Source organism: Pterocles gutturalis, unplaced genomic scaffold (assembly GCF_000699245.1).
Source record: "Pterocles gutturalis isolate BGI_N339 unplaced genomic scaffold, ASM69924v1 scaffold43264, whole genome shotgun sequence".
NCBI classification, from domain to species: Eukaryota; Metazoa; Chordata; class Aves; order Pterocliformes; family Pteroclidae; genus Pterocles; species Pterocles gutturalis.
In genome coordinates this window covers 1-17133 of record NW_010134761.1, presented here as the reverse complement: position 1 = coordinate 17133, position 17133 = coordinate 1, and the positions used below count along the sequence as shown (strand labels likewise).

Below are 17133 nucleotides of genomic sequence, written 5' to 3'. Positions count from 1 at the left end.
CCGTGCCCCGGCTCCCAGCCCGACGGTCGGCGCTCAGAGCGCTGCTGCCCGCGGGCTGCGCTGTCATGGCAATGGGGGCACCTCGGCGGAGCCCCCGGTAGCTCGGGGAAGGTGCATTTTCAGCTGAGATGATGTGACTTGTGGAGATCTAAGTTTCTCATAAACTAGGAGAGTTAAAAAATCCTTTGTAGACCATGTTTCTTGGAGTTCTACAAATGAATTCTCTTTCGAGGTTGGAACTAGGATATGGGATGTGAATTCTCTTGTATTCATTAAGTATTTGAAAAGGTATAGTTTCTTCTTCGGATATGTTTCCCTTATGGTAGGATCACACATCGTTAAGTGATGTTGGAATTCTCTGTTAAGTGCTCTACAAATGCTCTGGCAAACACCTCAAGGTAACTAACAGCAAGAGCCTTTGAACTGAAGGAGACTTGCTGAACTCTCCACAGCTGTTCTGAAGACCTTCTGGTCATGTTCAGTTTTGACGGTCTCAAATCTACATGGGATTTTTCTTTTTTTGAAGTGGCAGAATCTTTATTCCAAGCTTAAATAGCTTTTGAAAACATGGAGATAAATTTGATGTGCACACAGCCTTAGCACATTGACATGAGTCTTTTATCCTCCGAAAAAGCACTGGTGTCGCTGATACATACTGCAGATACTGCACTGCTTTGTCTTACCATACTCAGTCATCTTAAGTTTTTAAAAGCTAAGATTAATGTTGAACTTTTTTATAGCCATGCAAGAAACGGCGAGAGGAAGATACTTCTGTAAAAACAATCACAAGATATTTTTCACCATTAGCAAAACCAGTGGATAAGGTATCGTCATCACCAAAACCCAACAACATACTGGATTATTTTAAAAAGACACCTGTAAGTGAGAGAGCTACATTACCAGTTGTAGCTGGAGAAAATGAAACACTGTTGGATGCTGATGATAAAGACTGTAAGGCACCTTTCAAACCACCTTTAAAGAGGAAGAGGAAAGGGAAGAGAGTTAATTTCAAAAATAAGACAAGAGAGGTGAAAGAATCTGAGAATGAACATGAAACAGAAATTAGTAGTGATGACAGCAGAGAAACACCAGGACCGAAACAAGACAGTAATGATTTCATTGCTATTTGTACTTTAGTTGACCAAAAATGTGCAAGAGAATTAGCAGAAGATAATGCGCAAAGAGAGAACTTCTCAAATGCTGTCATCTACAGAAAAAATGCAAAGGAAGTTAGTTCTGAAAAAAATACAACAAAAAATAGGATAAGAAAATCAAGGAAAAGGAAGCACAAAGTAAATATGGATTTGTCTGAAAGTTTTTCATTTGAAAACCAGCTCAATGAAAAGTGTGAAAAGGACACTGAAGATAAGAAAAAGATGGTACCTCCTACAACAGCAAAGTGTGACATTACTGTTAATGATTACAGTTTTGAAGTTCAGACAGATGAGAAGACATCGCAGGTAAATGATAGTGTAATAACGGTGTCATTTGAGGACTTCTTGAAGAGTCAGGAAGAAAATAATGTACATCAAGTTGAAGAAGACACAAAGCCAACAATGGACGATTCTGCTACAGCAAATGAAATGGACAAATGTGATAGTATTAGTGACCCAGAAAAGTGTGAGGAATCTCAACAGCTACCGCTTAGAACAGTAACTGTCCTTGCACAAGTGCATTCCATTCCCCCCAAATTATCTCCGTTGCATAAGGAACAGAAAGGCTCTAGGAAAATAGCTTCCATTTTTTTGAAAAAGAAAAGATGCGTAGGGGAAAAACAAAGTAGCCCACCCCTCTTGGACAGTGAACAAACTGAACAGGTTACTCAAAAAAGAAAATCTAATGTAGTTATTGAGGAAGAAGAATTGGAGTTGGCTGTTCTAGAGACTGCAGGGTCTGAATCTTTGAAGCCAAAATGCACTCTGGAAGAAAGGCATCAGTTTATGAAGGCGTTTAGACAACCAACATCAGACGTAATAAAAAGTGGAGTTAAAAAGGCACCTGGAAAACAAAAGCAAGCCATTGGAAAGTCTTCCAAAGAAAAAGGACTTGAAGATGACATTGCTTCAAATAAAGGATTAAAAAGTGGAGTACCAGAAGATTATGTGGACAAATACACACATTCTGGTCCTGAAAACAAAAGAACTAAGACCAAAAGACCTAAAAAGTTTCAGAAAAAAGGAAATAGAAGAAGGAAGGCTTCAGAAACTAAGGAAAAGAATGTCTCAAATACTAGCAATTATAATGAAGAGGAGGACTCAGGAGCTAATGTTCTTACTAAGGAAAACACCTTAGATGTAAGAACTTCATCAAGTCCAAAAGCAATTGAGTTAAGGAGGAGTTTAAGGCAGAAGAAAATCAAAACACCAAAAAATATTACACCTAAAAAAACCAGGATTAGAAATACCTTTTCTGAAGATGAATTAACTGGCTGTCCTTTTCAGACTTCTACACCAAAAGCAAGCAAGCGATCCTTGAAGAAAAATAGTGTGTATAAAGCTGAAGTGATTACAGTGCCCTTTGATGGAAACAGCCCAATAAGGTAAGCACCTTAGAGTATATCCTACCTTTTTGCACTTTGTTCTCCTGCAAGTATTTTAAGAGTAAGACATAATTATAAATTGATTGAAGTGTGTACCAAAGCTGCAGGAATACTGATTGTGTTTGATAATAATACAGAAGGACTGAACTTGACTCTAAATGTGCTTGCACTAAGGACGTCAAAAAACAAACAAAAAACCAACCCAAAACAAACCCAACCAACAGCCAGTAGGAGGGTTGCTTCTGGTTGCAGCACTGCATTTTTAAATGCTTTTGAAAATGAGATTGAGAGTAACATTTCCCATTATTAAAAAGTAATAATTTCATACTTTTTTTCCTAATTAGAATGAGGTTTACACGTATCAATGCAACTAAAAAATCAAATAAAGCTGAAGCAATGAAAAATGAAGAATTTAACTCCAAAAATATAAAGGTAATTTATGTAACAGTTTGTGTTTCAGTATTTTGTCATTTACTACATGCATGTCATTATGTTAATATTCAGCATTGTGCAATAGTCTGATGTAATACGATATGACAGCTCTCAGAGGCCCTATGGAAATAAAGTATTACTGTGATTTATGATAGAATTTGAGAATGTTTCTTGTACAGTTATTGTACCTTAGATTTTAAAATGGGTTTTCTTAGTGTAAACCTACTTCTCATAACAGAGAAATTCAATAAAATAGTATGCTAATGTTCTTCAGGTTCTCAGGATGGCACATAGTGTTTGGGCACAGCAGAAGAACTCATGCGTAAGAACCTCACTGCCCATATTTAATTTGTTCTGTGGACAAACTGGAGGATCTCCTTGTAGGGCTCTCAATCCCTTTTGAAAAGTATTTATATCATCTTGGTTTGCTCCTCCTTTCCTTCCTTTCATTTTCTTTTTGATACAAATAAAATTTTATAAAAATCATGTCCATTTATGAATGTGAAAAAAATATATTAATATGTGAAATACTTGCTGATTATATTCCTACTAATTGCTAGGTATTTTGTTTCTTTTGTACTTCGTTAACAGCCAAGCTCTACTTCTAAAAATATATCCAAAGCGAAACAGCTGATTGAAAAAGCAAAGGCTATACGGCATAATAGATCAAAGGTTAATGAAGACTTACCAACTCCTGTGAGGCGCTCATCTCGACAGCGAGCTCTTGCTGAAAAGAAAAAATTATTAGAAAATGAAGTAAGCCTGTATACTTTGTAGGGGGAAAAAATTCTTTTGATGTTTTTGTGATTCAGTTAAGCAACAAAAACCGTTTCTATCTTGCAAACATTTATTTTAAAGAATCAAATAAGGTAGATATCTGTGGAATGGTGTAATAAATGTCAAATAGTGAAGTAACTGCCAAGTGTAGACTGGAAAGCTCAGATGCAGATCTAGAACATGCAGCAGATGGTCAAACTTTAGAAGTGACTTTCTCTTTTCTAATGGACAGCAAGGTGTTTGTTTCTGATGGGTGTGTCTCAGACATTTAAATTTAGGTGAGAGTAATTCTGGCTTTTGTTTATATATTGGAGATCTTACTCAATATACTGTTTCTGTGTAAACAGTAATTAAAGTATTGTATCATCGTCAAATTATATTTGCTAATTTCTAAGCACTCTGGCAGTTTCTTCAATTTTCTCAGTACTGATCACTAAATTGTATTGTTAATAAAGGAGGAAGAGTTGTGTTTCCTTTCTTATTTTATTTGCTTTCCCTCTAGGATTCAGTAGTAATTTTAGATTCAAGCCTGAGTGATGCCACTACTACAGTGCCAAATGTGAAGCAAAAGAATCTCCGGAGCTTAAATGATGTTTTGGGGAAAAAGTCTAGAAATTTGAAGGTTGCAAAGAACTCAAATGGTAATTGGGCTTTACTGAATGTGTTTAATTTTTATTGCAGTTATTGACTATTATAACTTTATTTTATTAAGCTGCTTTTGTAGTACATTCATCTTTTTCTCAGACTTTTTAATATAATATTCCAATAGATACCTTTTATTTTTGAGTTAATAGTGCAGAGGTTGTTTACATGTGCTGCTTTGATTTTTCTTCATTCAGAGAAAACTATGTTTGAAAAACTGCCAATAGTATCCTGTGTTTTCTTGTCTGCTAATTCAAGGGTTTTTTTTTAATGTTACAGAAAATCACATCTATAGTGATGAAATTACTAGAAATAAAACAATAATGAATTTTGTTAAAATGCTTTCCCTTAAGAAAAGGAGATTTCCTGGTGTTATTAAATGGAACATACAAATTGTGAACCGAGAAGCAAGGTTAGAATCCTGTATCAATACTAATCTAATCGTGATTTTTTTTCTTTTTAAAGGAAAACTGGGATATCCACCTTCCTTCCTAGGCAGAAATGCTCAAAACTCTGCAGGTGAACCAATTGTGATCTTTGATGAAAGCAGGTCAGCTTTCAAGATTGCAGTTGCTTAAGAATCAAAAAATATTTTGAGGCTATTTTAACATTCTCTTATTTTACAAATCTAAATACACTTATGAAATGTGATATAAGCGTTCATGTTTTTTACACTGATTAATATGTTAATCTGCTTGCAAAATTTTGGGGTTTTTTTGGAGAGTTCCTCAACCATTGTTGAGCCATTTTAGATGGCTGAAAAGGTAGATGATGACTGATTAAAAAGAAATCCTAAATTGCATATAAAAATAAAAATGAAAGAGGATTATTTTTTTTTAAAGTAAAATCCACCAGCACAAATTTTAAAATTAACTGTAAACTTACTACCTTTAAATTAATATTAGCAGTTCTCCCAGACTATTTCTAACTCGTGTGTAGAAGTGAATGTGATTAAATTCTGCTGTAAGCCTTACATAGCTGGTAGTTCTAATGTTGGGTTTTTTTTCTTCATTTCTATTTTCATTAAAGCCAAGATGCATCTGAAAATTCTCAAGATGATGATCAGTTCAGAGCAAAACGTGAATTCTTGATGAGTGGCTTGCCAGAATCACTGAAAAGACAGATTGCAAAGAAAGCAGCAGCAATGGAAGCATACTCTCTTGCAAGTTCATGTTTTAAGGCTGTTGTCCACGTACAGCAGAAGGATGACTGTAAGCTTTTGTTCAGCCGTTGTGTTTATAACAATTTCTAGTAAATCCCTGCAGAAAATAAACTTGCACAGCAGAACTCACTATTGTGACTGGAATAACTGGTAGTTCCCTCTTGTTTTGTGTCACAGTAAGAAGACAAAACTTACAAGCTTCCAGTGAGATGTTTTTGAATATGCAATTTACAAATTGATGCTAAAGGAATGGATAAATTTATGGGTGGGAATGCAAAATTCTTAATATTTAGTCAAAAAAGTTAGTCTTTCAAGTTCCAGTTTAGAGAATAAAGATCGTGTTGGACTGATTGGGGCAGAAACCATTTCTTTCTGACAAAGGCAAAATATTTCTCCAAAGAGAAAAGAACAACCCATTTTTTTTCCAGTAAGTGAGGGAGTGTGCTGCAAAATTCTTGCAAAAGTGTATGACGGAAAAGCAGAAGGTAGAACAGAACTTGACAGAGTTTATATTTAGAAACCAACCAATAAACAAACAAAACCCTTGGTGAGCATCTGTCCTACAGAGACTCAGTGAGGGCACAGATTGTCACTTAGAGCAAGCAGAGCCCAGGAGCAAGTTACTGGAGAAATGTTGTATACAAAAATGTGCAAATCTGTTCTGCTTGTGGGAGACAGAATTAATAAAGATAACAAGTTGATGCAATATAAGTTAAATAAGCTTGGCTTTTACATGAGAAAACTGTAGTTAAAAGAGCATTTACTCTTATTTGCTGTGGGATGGTTTTGTCTGTGACTGTATCTGTTTTGTTAACAAAAGTTTCCTTTTTTTTTTTTTTTTTTTTGTGGGGATTCCTTTGTAGGTTATCCAATGTGGAAACTGAAATCACCATTGTGTCCTCTATTAACTAAGCTAAGGAACCTGAACACTGAAGTCACTAACGTCACAAAAATCACTCTCTCACTTGGTGAATTTTCCACTGTGAATTCAAAACTAACTGGAAATTTTTCTGCATCTGTGGTTAGTGCTTTAAAATGGGGGCTTTTGTTACCAGAAAAATGAAAAGAAAATTGAAATTGTTTTGTTACTTGTTATGAATTCTGTTGTTTTAAAATATCTTGTAGTTGAAATCTGTGTCAGTCATGGATATTTTTTTCCCTTGTGTGTGATTTACCCATTCTGCGTTGTAACATTAGACAATTCTGAAGGCTTTCTGTTAATCTCTGGGTTTAACAAGACAGCTACCAATTGAAGTTACGCAAAACTGTCAGTTATTCTGTGTAATTTTTGAGTAATAATTTTTTTTGTGTATGTGCATTACAGCTTTCGGGCCACCGACCAGTTTTTCCTGATACATTCAGGAAAGATTTACTAGATGAGATCATGTCTTCTAATTCTCAGTTTCCTGCGAGAAAATACTTCTACAAGTTTCTGAAAAAGCAAACGGAACATTTGGTTTTTGAAAACAGTATACAAGGTTAGTAATCTACATAGGGAAAAATAAACACACTCTCACACTTGCGCTCTCTCTGGCATAAAAAGGCAAGTGGGAATTTCCAGAAATGTTTCAGTGAAGGACTACTGTTTTTGGAAATAAATTGGTCCTCACATTTTGGGTCATTTTGACCAAATTCTTCAAATATGGCTTTAACAAACGTACGGTCGTAATGGGCAAAGCTTGAAATTTTAGAAGTATGTAACTTTTTTTTCCCCTAGAAAGCAGAGATGGCACTGTAAATTCTGAGGTAAATCAGAAACATTCTGACAATTTGAAGGAAACCAAGAGGAAAAGGAAAGAAACAGAAGACCACAAATCAAAAAGAAGAAAACAAATTGAAGGTCCAGAGACTGAAATAAAATCCAGAGTTTCCAGGAACCTTATTTCTGCAGTATGTGGAGAAAAACAAGCAGAGACAGGACAAGCAACACATTTGGGAAAAAACAAGACCCAGAAGGCAGATGTTATGATAGAAGACAATGAATATTTATCAGAGCCAAATGCACTTTCAGGTAACTGCATTTCCTGTCTGATTTAAATTCTCTTTGCACTGAGGGAATGTTTGAGATGTATCTCAGCTTTCCACTGTGATGCAAAAATAGTATCTAGTCTTAATATCCTACTAGATTTGATCAACTCTTTTGCATGAGGAACTATTTAAAAATTGATGTTTTTTCTGTAGGTGTTGAAAAGGAAGACATGCTCTGGACAGAAAAATATCAGCCTCAAGATTCCAGTGAACTTGTAGGGAACAAGAAAGCAATTGAAAGGCTACACAGGTCAGAAGTGGGAGCATGGAGCTTTTCTTAAAATAACTCAAAACATCCTATTACTTGATTATGCTCAAATAAGTGAAGTCGGTTATTTTACACTATGTTTGAATAACACATACAGGGTGTATGTTTGTGGTCTTTGTTTTGGTTTACTTCCAAAAAGTTGCAGAAACAAATTGTCAGTTGGTGTGAAACATCTTTTGGTCATAGTTTCTTTTACAGTAAAACCTCAGTAGCTTGTATGGTCTAGTACAAAACAAAACCACATGTGAAATACTACATTAGGCTGTGAGATAGAAGTAAATACTTGAGTAACGAATGCAGTTTTAGTAAAAATTATTTTTGTCCGGTTATTTAAGCTTACACACTATGAATGAGAGAGAGCAACTTATCAGTAGTTGTCTGTACTTCCCTACAAGCATGCCTGTTCCTGATCTTGATGCACTGCCTCTGCTTTTGACAGTAATTTAGCACTCAAGTCCATCTAATATATTGTGCTTTCAGTTAAATTTTCTGTGTGGGTTTAGGTTGTTGTGGCTCTTATGCACAATTTAAAAAGCCATCTGACAACCAACAGTAAGCTATGAATGATAAAGCATTTTCCACAGTTCAAGTAGTTCAATAACTGAGTTGTTTTTATACCAATCAATTAATAGAATGGAGAATGAAGAAGGAATCCCTTTTTACAAAATAATCAAACCAACCCTGAACAATTTATATGTTTTTTTTAATCTGAAAGGACTTGTTACACCTCTCAGAAACTTATCAAGTGGCTGATGTCCCCTAGTTTTATGTCCTGTTCCATCTGAATTTGGTTCACTTTATTCAGCAGTAATTTTTATTTTTTGTTTTCTTTCTTCCTTTTATAGTTGGTTAAAAGAATGGAAAAAAAGAGCTGATTGGGAAGAAAAAAGAAATCAGAAAGGGGAAAAGGAGGACAAAGAGCATCAAGGTGCTGATAGAATTAAAAATAATATATATAGCTTCTCTTTGTTAAAATTGGCATAAAAATGACGTGAACTGGTAATGGTTTGAACAATCTTTTCTTTTCTTTTAAATCATTCTACAGATTCTTTGGACAGCCTTGACTTTAAAGATAATAAATCTGATATTGAGGAAGAGACTAGCCTTTGCAATACAGTCTTGATAACTGGCCCACCGGGAGTGGGGAAAACTGCTGCAGTGTATGCTTGTGCTCAGGAGCTTGGGTTTAAGGTTTGTGGAGTCTCTTCCTCAGTGCTATTTTTCTTATTTGTAACTAGTGGTATGAAAGCATTCATAATACAAGGTGTCTAAATTTTTTTATATATTAATTAAATACCATTGCAGATATTTGAAGTCAATGCCTCTTGCCAGCGCAGTGGTAGACAGATACTGTCTCAACTAAAAGAAGCTACTCAGTCTCATCAAGTGGACAAAAAAGGCGTTAATGCACATAAGCCTTGCTTTTTTAACAGTTGTGGCAGTACCAAGTCACCAAGTAAGTTTCATGGTTATATCTGAGGTTTTTGTTTGGTTGAGGTTTGGTTGGTTGGTTGTTTTGTGGTTTTTTAAGAAATTAGTTCCCAAAACAATTTGTAGACATCAGCTGTTTAAAAAAGATAGCAAACTTCAGCTTATCTGGCCATTATAAGAAATGCTCTGTTGGTTAATGCAACTACCTACCAAACTAAATCATGACTTTCTCAAAATGACTGACTCTTGATTATCTGAAGTTATTTCTGTAGTGGCGGAGTCAGTGCTTCAGCAGTTGAATAAAAAGTTGAACAGAAAGCATTCTCTGTAACAGGAGAAAAGTAAAATAAGCAGAAGTCAGCACAGTAAACCTGTCCTGTACTAGATACAAAACTGGGATTTGCTCTACATGTGCCTGAGAGATGTCTGCTTGAGATTACATTTCCAGCTTAAGTTTAATATAAAGCATATCTTCCAGAAAAAATGTATTCTCCAAAGAAAGTTATTTCACCAAGGAAACCTCCACAGTCACCAAAAGGAGCAGGATTAAAACGAAGCTTGCCTCCTAAAACACTTGCAAACTATTTCAAAATTTCTTCCAAACGTAAAGTTAATGATGGAGCAGTAACATCTCAAGAAAAAAACAAAGGTAGGTATCACTATTGAATAATTAGTTACCTTTGGAGATGGAAAAGCTACACTGTGCTACTATATATGTGGAGCTATGTGGAGAAAAGAGTAGAGAATGATTATTGTAACTGCTAGCAAGAGTTACTCAATGCATCTCGGGTACACTTCAGTATATAGGAGGTAGTTATTACTCTGTATTACAGGAGAGTTAACTAGGGTACAGACAATCTGAAGTTCAGTAGGCTTTCCTTAGTTGTTTAATTTTGGTTTTGGTTTTTTTCAGACCATTTAGGTAAGAAAAGCTAGATTAAAAACTGTCTCTAGAAAAACACACCTTCATATTACCTCAGTGCCTGTTTCAGATTGGTCTAGAATAGTCATTGTGCTAGGTGGTGTGTATGTGTATATACCAGGTTTTTTTAAACAAGAAACATCAGAAAAGCATGGAGGTCAGATTTCTAAGTTTTTATGTCAGTGTGGATTTTCTCAGGCAGTTTATACATGGGATGTTTTTGAAACCAGTGTCTAGAATGCATACTAAATTGTTTCAGTCCTCCTCCTTTACTTCCCGCTCAACTCTTCACCCATCTGCAGGAAATACTCAGAATTCACTTGAAGAAAAGAACGATGCTCAAATTAAGTCAATAAACAAAGAAGTAGAAGGAGGAGAACACAACAGAAAAAGTGCAACATCTCTCATTCTTTTTGAAGAGGTAAAATTCCCATAAATACAACTTTTCATTATGTTTAAAGATTTTAACTAATTTTTTTTTCCTTTCGTCTTTGAGGCTTCTAGGTAGATTCAAGTGTGAGGATTATCAGCTTCTTAAAAATTAATTCAGTGTTTAATGATTTCATCTTCATGAGTACTTTTTTAATCATGGATCATTATTTTACAAAGTTATTGTAAAAGATAAACTATCATTTGTCAATAGTTGTTCACTGTTGGAACAGTTTGCAGGATTCTAATAATTTAATTCCTTTTATTATGTCAAAAGTGTTGGTTTATAATTTTACAGCACGTGCACGCACTGAGACACTTTACTGGGGTATTAATGGTGACTTTTAATGACAGGATCTAAGCCTACATTACATTGACCAAAAATGTCTTTGAGTCTTAAACAAAGAATACAAAATTGCATCCAAGAATGTAATTTTAAGTAAATAAAGGAGGTATAGCAATGTTGCTAACTGTGGGTTGATCCTACAGATCACTAGTGCAGTTCTATTAGAAAAACAAAACAAAACAACTAAAAAACTTCAAAAGCCACCCGGACATGGTCCTGGGCAACCTGGTCTAGGTGACCCAGCTTGAGCAGGGGGCTGAACATGTTGTCCTTCAGAGGTCCCTTCCAGCCTCAGCCAGTCTGTGAAGTTGTATGCTTCAGCAGATCTGCAGACTGTGATCAGTGTTGTGTGCAAACATGTGAACTGTACCATGTATACTGCCGTTGCCCACGCACGTTCAAGAGACCTGTACAAATGTAAGGGCTTTCTCAGTTGTTAGCAGTATGACTGCATTCACAGCTTGTCGCTGTTGCTAAAGCTATTGATATTTTGTGCTCTGTTTTCTATAGGTGGATATAATATTTGATGAAGATGCAGGATTTCTAAGTGCAATAAAAACATTCATGGCAACTGCAAAGAGACCTATAATTCTTACTACCAATGGTGAGTAGTGTTTGCTACAGTAATTAGGCTTTACAGACAATAAGGTTGTTTAAATAGCAATGTTTGAATACAACTCCGAAATGTAAAATGAAGTGAGTGGAGACTATAAACCGAGTATGTTAGTATTTGAATAAAGATACTGGCTGCTCTAATGGGTAAAGAAAATAATTAGTTTTGAACATAATGTCGTGACCGTTCACTGATATCTCTTTATATAGATCCAACTTTCAGCTTAATGTTTGATGGCTATTTTGAAGAGATCAACTTTAGAACCCCTTCCTTGGTAAGTCTGTGTTTGGAAATGCAGATACATCCTAAGCAAGTAATTGTCAACTAATTTTAAGTTTGAAATTTAAATGTTGGTGCAGGTTTATATTTGTCTGATATATTATGTCTGTTTCATCAGAAGACTGTTTTTGGGGGTTTTATGCAAGGATGTGTAGTATGTATTTATCCTTATATGTAGAATTTTCATTACTAGCCTGGAAGATTTATTTTCTTAACCATTTAATATTTGAGAAAATTACAATAAGAACATCACTTCATCACTTAATTTAGTTTATAGGATGTAGTAAATAGTTTCATAGATTATATATAATACAGTATTCTACTTTTCTATAGAGGTTTTAATATAATTGTAATCTAATTTATTAAACTAATCTTCTGTATTAAAAGGAAAAATTTGTAGCAAGCATAAATAGAATAACTTGCTTCTGTATGATGTATTGAGTCTGATTGGTAAGAGTTGTTTTCAGGGGTCTTTGTCAAACTCTTGTTCGTTTAGATAAATGCTGCTAGCTATCTTCAAGTGCTGTGTCTGGCTGAGAATCTCCGAACAGATGTAAGAGACTTAGCTGCTCTGTTAACCACAAATAACTGCGATATCAGACAAAGCGTTCTCTACTTACAGTTTTGGGTTAGAAGTGGAGGTGGATGCTTGAAAGACAAATGTTTGGCACATCATGGTAGGTTGATTTAATTTAATTAAATTCTCCATCTTAACATGAATTTGATTAAATAAAACCATTCTTAGACATGTATGAGTAGATGGTAACTTTCTGTAACACTTCTAAATATTCGGGTAGGGGTTGGGAGTGGTGTTGGCTACTTCAAAGTCCTGTATATATGCATAAGGAACTAAAAGTTTTATTTTTATCACACCTGTTTATTACTCATCATTATGGTGCATAATTATCTCCCTTTCCTCTTCTGACTAACAAAATTGGGCAAAGCAGGAAGCCAGTAGTAGCTTCCCTTCAACTTGGTTTGCAGTTCATCTATTTATCTGAGTTGTAGGTGATTCACCTAGAAGAAGCAGAACTGAAAAAGGTGAAAAATTGGACAGCTAGCTAGCAAGCAGGCAGCAAGGGTAAGAACTTAGTCCAAAAGGATACGGGAAGAGTATCCTCAACAGGTGTGGGTGTGTGAGACAGCGTTTGAGGGAGCAGAGAGACTAGTAGGGCAAAAAGGAAGAAGAGACTATTTCAAATGGTCACTTGCAAAGAAGGGAGAGCGGGCAGACTGGTAACGCTTAATGAAATGGGGATGAGGATGGCTGATTTCAGAACTACTGCTGCTATATTCGCAGCAAGACCCAACAGTTACAGTATCCTTTATAAAAGGAATGGAGGCAAAAGAGGGGAAAAATCAATTTCATGATGCATTTTGTTTCTTTTCAAGTAAAGCATCTTATTTTTGTGCAGGAGGAGATGAGACAAATAAAGCAGATCACTTAATTAATTCTGAAAAGACTACTGATTCAGAGATCGATTTTTCTCAAGCTGCTGCACGTCTTCAGGAGTTTCCAAAATGTGATACTGGCTGTGTAGAGACATTGCTTGGCCTTAAGAATATCCTGTTGCCTTCAGAAGATTTGCTTACATTTCTTAAGGTATTTTTGTAGTTGACTACCTAATAGTTTGAATAGCTGCCAGATAATTGAGTGTAATTGTCACTATCAATAGCATCTTCTTAGACGCAAATCTCTTTGAAAAGGTTTGTTGTAGAAATTAGGGGATTCTGTCATTATTAAGCAAAATCTGGACTGGGGCAGTCTCCTGCAAGCAAAACAGTCTTTCACCTCATAAACACAAAGCCAGGAATGTAATATTTTCTGTAATAGCATTTTTACTTTTTTAAAAATTATTTAAATGTATTAATAAATTTTTCACGGTTATTATTTTACAGCACAAAATTACAACCATTGAGAAATGGAATAAATTGATGCAGCTTCTCACAGAATTCCAGATGAAGAAAGTGGATTTTACATATAGTAATCTTGAACTTATTCTTCCCTTGCCAGTGCAAGTTCTTTCAAACCAATCTGAAGCCTCTAACTCTGTACTTGAAAGGACTACCATAGTTCCTTCAAAAAACAGATCTGCTAACAGTTATTGCTCCAGAAAAAGGAGCCCTGGAAAAAAGTCTAAAAAGACAAAGAACCAGAAAAAGCTTGATATATTGGATGATAGTGACTTATTTGATGCTGGACTGAACTATTCAGCTGAATTCATAACTTTGCCATCAGATAGTCCTACATCAGGTGCCGAAGTGAATAAAGAGGAATCAAAATTGTTGATGAATAAAGAAGAAAAAGAAAATAAAACTAAAACCTCAGCAAATAAGAGAAGGTCTGCTCTTGTTTTTCAATGTCTGTATTCACTGACTGAATTTGTGGACAACATGTCTTTCTTAGATTGCTGTGTAAACACTGACACCAAGGAACCACTGGAGTTTTCTCAAGATGAAAAATTTAATTGGACAAATGGCAAAATCAAAAATGGTCTTTGTGATGAATTCGGTATAGAAAATACTGATTGGTGGAGTTCTGAGAGCTCTAGTGAAATAAAGGCAGCTATCGAAGCCCTCAGTTTCAACAAATGTTCTGTTAATATTTCACAAAACTTGGAATCTTCTTTGAGTACCAGTAAAACACCTGTAAGTGATCAATTGGAGGGACTCACTTTGCATATTTCAGACAAAAGAAATTATGTATCCTTCAGTCAGTCGGCTGATTCAAGGTAAGACTTTGCTAATATTTCTGGAATAGAATACAGTTGTCAAGAAAAGCATTTCACAGGGTGTACCACTGTTTCAAATACTATGTGTACACATTCATACCAATATGGATGTTGTCAGTATGTTTAAAAACGCTGGAATACCTTGTTCACTTTGCTTGTATAAGCTTAAATTATCTGCTTGGCAGTCTCTGCAAAAAGTGACTTTTCTTGTTTGAATGGCCTGACTATAATGTGGCAGGAATGGTAGCCTTAATCTAGTCTGGTTACTTTAAAAACAAACACACAACCACCACCACCATTCAGTTTTGGACATCAGTGTGTTTTTAACAGTTTTAAACCCGTGGTTTTGATCTTAAAGGAACAAAATAGGGACTGCACATTCTTGAACAAGAAACAATAAAGCTTCATTCTCCATTTTAGCATTCACAAAAAAGCACAGAAGAGGCTGGCAGTCATCAGAACTGTATTTTCCAGAAGTCCTTTAAACCTGGGCAATAAGCAAGCCAGCATACTTGAATATCTTCCAACTCTTCGCAGTATCTGTAGGTCTGAGAAGCTTAAAGAGCAAGGGAAGACTAAAAGAAGGTAAGTTTTTTTTTGGTTTTCCTAAATCTTGTTTCATTTCAATATACAAGGTAGTTAAGAATTTTAATAAAATATTTTGTCAAATAATTCTAGACAAGAAAGGTGAACATTTGTCTCTCTAAATAATAAAAATGTTGCCTCGTATTTGGAAGTAACTTTGTCCCCTTATAGTCACTTTTACTTTTCTTTTCATAGGTTCTTGCATTATCTTGAAGGGATTCATCTCGAATTACCCAGACAAACAATAAACCATCTGTCTTTGGACTTCCCTTAAAATTGCTAACACCAGAATTACTTTGTGCCTAATGGTGGTATTCTCACCATAGTTTGACATTTTTTTTAACCACATTATTTTATTGTATATTCAGAGCCATCTGTATATTAAATTTCTATAAATATTTAAAATTATGTATGTATCTATTGTCATGATATTGCTCTCCACAGCTGAAATGTGGGTTGGTTTGGTGCTTGTCCAATAAGTGCATTTATAATTATAAATGTACAAACTAATTGATGGGGACTACTTCATAAGATCTTTCTCTGTAATTTGTGTATCACTTAGCAAGAAGTCCTTTTGTAATGACCAGCTGTCACAACTTCCACAGCAAAGTTGCTTTTTTCTGAAGAGACCATTTTTTTAAAAATAAGCTTGTTTCTTTCTGAATTTGCAGTTAAGTGTGAAATAACCCAGGGTGGGAGGGGGGAGAGAGAGGATGCGACAAGTCTTCTAAAATGTAAATGACTAAAACCAACTCTTCACAAGAACAACTGGGAAACAAGGGCTTTACAAAGCACTGAGTGCCTCAATGTACATATATTTGTATACATTGGTTTCATTTAATTATTTACAACTGTCAGATCTGCATGTTAATCTACAAAGGTAGAGAAATTATTACTGTAGCTCAAGATGGACTCGGAGATTAGACAAGATTTTGTAAATAACAATTATTCCAGTGTTACTTTGGTTTCAGTAATATTTAACTACATCTAGTCTTGTACATTGTGTTCTATTTTTATACATCATTTTGTATTTGACAAGACTTCAGCCTGATTATTTGTGATTGAATCTGGTTTTATACAGCAATAAATTTGTGAGACTTTGCTACAATTCTTAATATGTCTGTTGGATGAAAAGTAAGGCTCTTAAAACTTAATGTTTTCAGTCCATAAATATTATGTGTAAGACTTTTTTTAACTGGAAATATTTCAACTTTGTACTTTTCTGCCTTTATATTGCAGTTGGACTGTTCCTCAAACTGAGTCAGGTTGGTGCTATTCCGTGGTACTCCTCTTACCTCAGTGTTTCTGTAATAACAAGGAAGGCCATTTTCTAATACATTCTGTTCTCATCCTCTATTTTTCATGTCTTAAAGACATTCAGGAATGAGAAATATTTATGAAAACAGTAAATTATTTTAAGTTTCCACATTGTAGATAATAATCTTTATATCTTATTCTTTTAGTAGCCCAGAATTATCAAATAAGAATGAAATAAAGTGGTGGCTGTTAAATCCTAATGGGTTGTATTGTTGTGTCAAGGGTCTGAGCAACTGCTGTACATTTTTGTAAAAATAAATAAAAAATTTTTAAAAATTAAATAAAAAAGTGAAAGTATATCTGTTCACTGCTTTCTAAAGGCCTTCTCAGTCTAACTCGGTTACAGTGGGGACCTCCATAAACTGAAAACAGGCCCCATAAACTATTATTTTAGGAAATTCATGGGTAATTTAAAAGATATAAAGTAGAAAGTAATGGGAGACACCTTACCTCCTTGTTAAGTCAACTCTCTGGTCCTAATAATTGCCTTAAGAATTTTTTTATAGAATCTCCAGGCTCTGGTGTCCACAAGGAGCCCAAAAGTCAAGTATTTCACTTCTGGGTAAGATTCTTCTGTGTAATTAACACATAAAACCAACCCAAGCTAGCGTGAAGGGAAAGATAATGCACT

The 17133-nt window shown here is 35.0% G+C and overlaps 1 protein-coding gene across 1 annotated transcript; it reads left to right on the top strand.

Annotated features, from left to right (window-relative positions):
• Positions 1-740: 740 nt before the first annotated feature.
• On the top strand, positions 741-15594 carry ATAD5 (ATPase family, AAA domain containing 5; the record flags this gene model as incomplete). The annotated part of the gene is made up of 22 exons (XM_010081685.1): positions 741-2539; positions 2884-2971; positions 3563-3727; positions 4251-4389; positions 4856-4940; positions 5420-5601; positions 6416-6573; positions 6877-7034; positions 7274-7563; positions 7734-7830; positions 8694-8776; positions 8894-9039; positions 9154-9304; positions 9758-9928; positions 10504-10622; positions 11487-11580; positions 11799-11863; positions 12365-12545; positions 13284-13471; positions 13768-14600; positions 15021-15185; positions 15381-15594. Coding segments are annotated over 22 exons (5436 nt in total), but the record flags the coding sequence as incomplete, so codon positions are not given.
• Between the last annotated feature and the right edge of the window lie 1539 nt (positions 15595-17133).